Source organism: Otolemur garnettii, unplaced genomic scaffold (assembly GCF_000181295.1).
Source record: "Otolemur garnettii isolate 467f Iridium unplaced genomic scaffold, OtoGar3 scaffold00024, whole genome shotgun sequence".
Taxonomy (NCBI): Eukaryota; Metazoa; Chordata; class Mammalia; order Primates; family Galagidae; genus Otolemur; species Otolemur garnettii.
The window spans coordinates 18,963,468-18,965,135 of record NW_003852419.1 but is presented as its reverse complement, the minus strand read 5'-3'; the positions used below and the strand labels follow the sequence as shown (position 1 = coordinate 18,965,135).

Here is a 1,668-nt window from a genome sequence, read left to right as displayed (position 1 = left end):
TTTTTTTTTTTTTTGCATGAGTCAGTCCTTTGTGAAGGAATAACTATTCTCTTCCATTGGTGAAAACTTGTATTTTTTTAACTGTACATTCATTGTTCACAAAATATTTATTGACCATTAGTTCAACTTTTGTTGGCTAATCGGGGAATCTAGCGATCTTTTATCAAGTGGATTAAATAGCATTTAATTTCTGGCAGTTTGGTTTTGCTCTTTCTTATTCTGAAAATGTCATGGGGGAAATGTGCATACCTATAAATAACTTAAAACCTAACAAGGTAGACTCTCTGAGAAGCAGCATTCAGATTAGTGTCAACTTAATTTGTCTTTAAATTCCAAACATCACATAACAGATTTTTCCCCCCACCAGGCTGATTTTAACACCAACTTTTCTGGGGTGGATGAACATGCACCAATATGCTATGAGGACTTTGTAAACTTTTCTGATATTTTACAATCTAATGAAGACTATTTCAGGAAACTAGAAGAACTGAAGACTGCCCACATACAAACTATGGAAAAATTAGAGAAAATGTACCAGGATAAATTAAATATAAAGGTATTTCAGCCAGTAATCATCAAGGAAAATGGTCTTAGTAACTCTTCTAGGTAAGTTTGTACTCAATGTCATTGGTGGGACTGTAAAATAAAATGTATGCTTAAAAGTACAGTACAAAACTGTTTCAGAATATTTTCTCTTAAATATTCCTTTGTATTCTTAGGTGCATCACACAGAGGTGGGATTTTATTCAAAATGTTTAATGATTTATCAGCTTACTAGGTGACCTCTGGTTTTTTTGTTGTTTGTTTTTTTGAAACAGAGTGTCATTGTGTCACCCTCGGTAGAGTGCCAGAGCATCACAGCTTACAGCAACCTCCAGCTCTTGCCTCAGCCTTCCAAGTGGCTGGGACTGCAAGTGCCTGCCCCAATGCCTGGCTACTTTTTGGTTGTAGTTGTTGTTGTTGTTTGGCAGGCTCAGGCTGAATTTGAACCGCCAGCTCCAGCGTATGTGGCTGGCACCCAAGCCGCTGAGCTATAGGCACCAAGCCTGACCTCTGGTTTTGAGAGTCATTTAGTGGTCATTTGGTCTTTCCTCTATGAGCTACCATTCATAGAACTTTATTATATTTTTTTATAATTATATTTTTTATTTCATTCATTGCATTCTTCACTTCTGGATTATTTTTTTTTTTTTTCAGTTTTTGGCCGGAGCTGGGTTTGAACCTACCACCTCTGGCATATGGGGCCAGTGCCCTACTCCTTTGAGCCACAGGCGCTGCCCCCCATTCATAGAACTTTAGAAATGTATCAAAATACTTAGTTTGGACCATTTTAAATGATGAATACTTAAGTTTTATTTTATTTATTTTATTTTACTTTTTATTTTATTTATTTTATTTTATTATTTTAGACAAAGTGTCACTCTGTTGCCCTGGGTAAAGTAAGTATGGTGTCATCATAGCTCACAGTAACCTCAAACTCTTGGGTTCAAGCTATCCTCATGCCCTGTCTTCCCAAGTGTGTGGGACTACATACTTCCACTACAATGCCCAGCTAATTTTTCTGTTTTTAGTAGAGACGGGGTCTTGCTCTTGCTCAGGCTGGTCTCCATCTCCTGAGCTCAAGCAATCTACCCACCTTAGCCTGCCTCTCAGAGTGCTAGGATTTTT

At 37.5% G+C, this 1,668-nt stretch overlaps 1 protein-coding gene across 2 annotated transcripts in view; it reads left to right on the top strand.

The window, feature by feature from the left end:
- FAM161A (family with sequence similarity 161 member A) overlaps window positions 1-1,668 on the top strand; it is a 23,338-nt gene that overhangs the window by 8,688 nt on the left and 12,982 nt on the right. For both annotated transcript variants that reach the window (XM_003787944.2, XM_003787945.1), the window contains exon 2: window positions 368-606. In XM_003787944.2, the coding sequence (XP_003787992.1) occupies window positions 368-606 (239 nt within the window). The remainder of the gene's footprint in view (window positions 1-367; window positions 607-1,668) is intronic.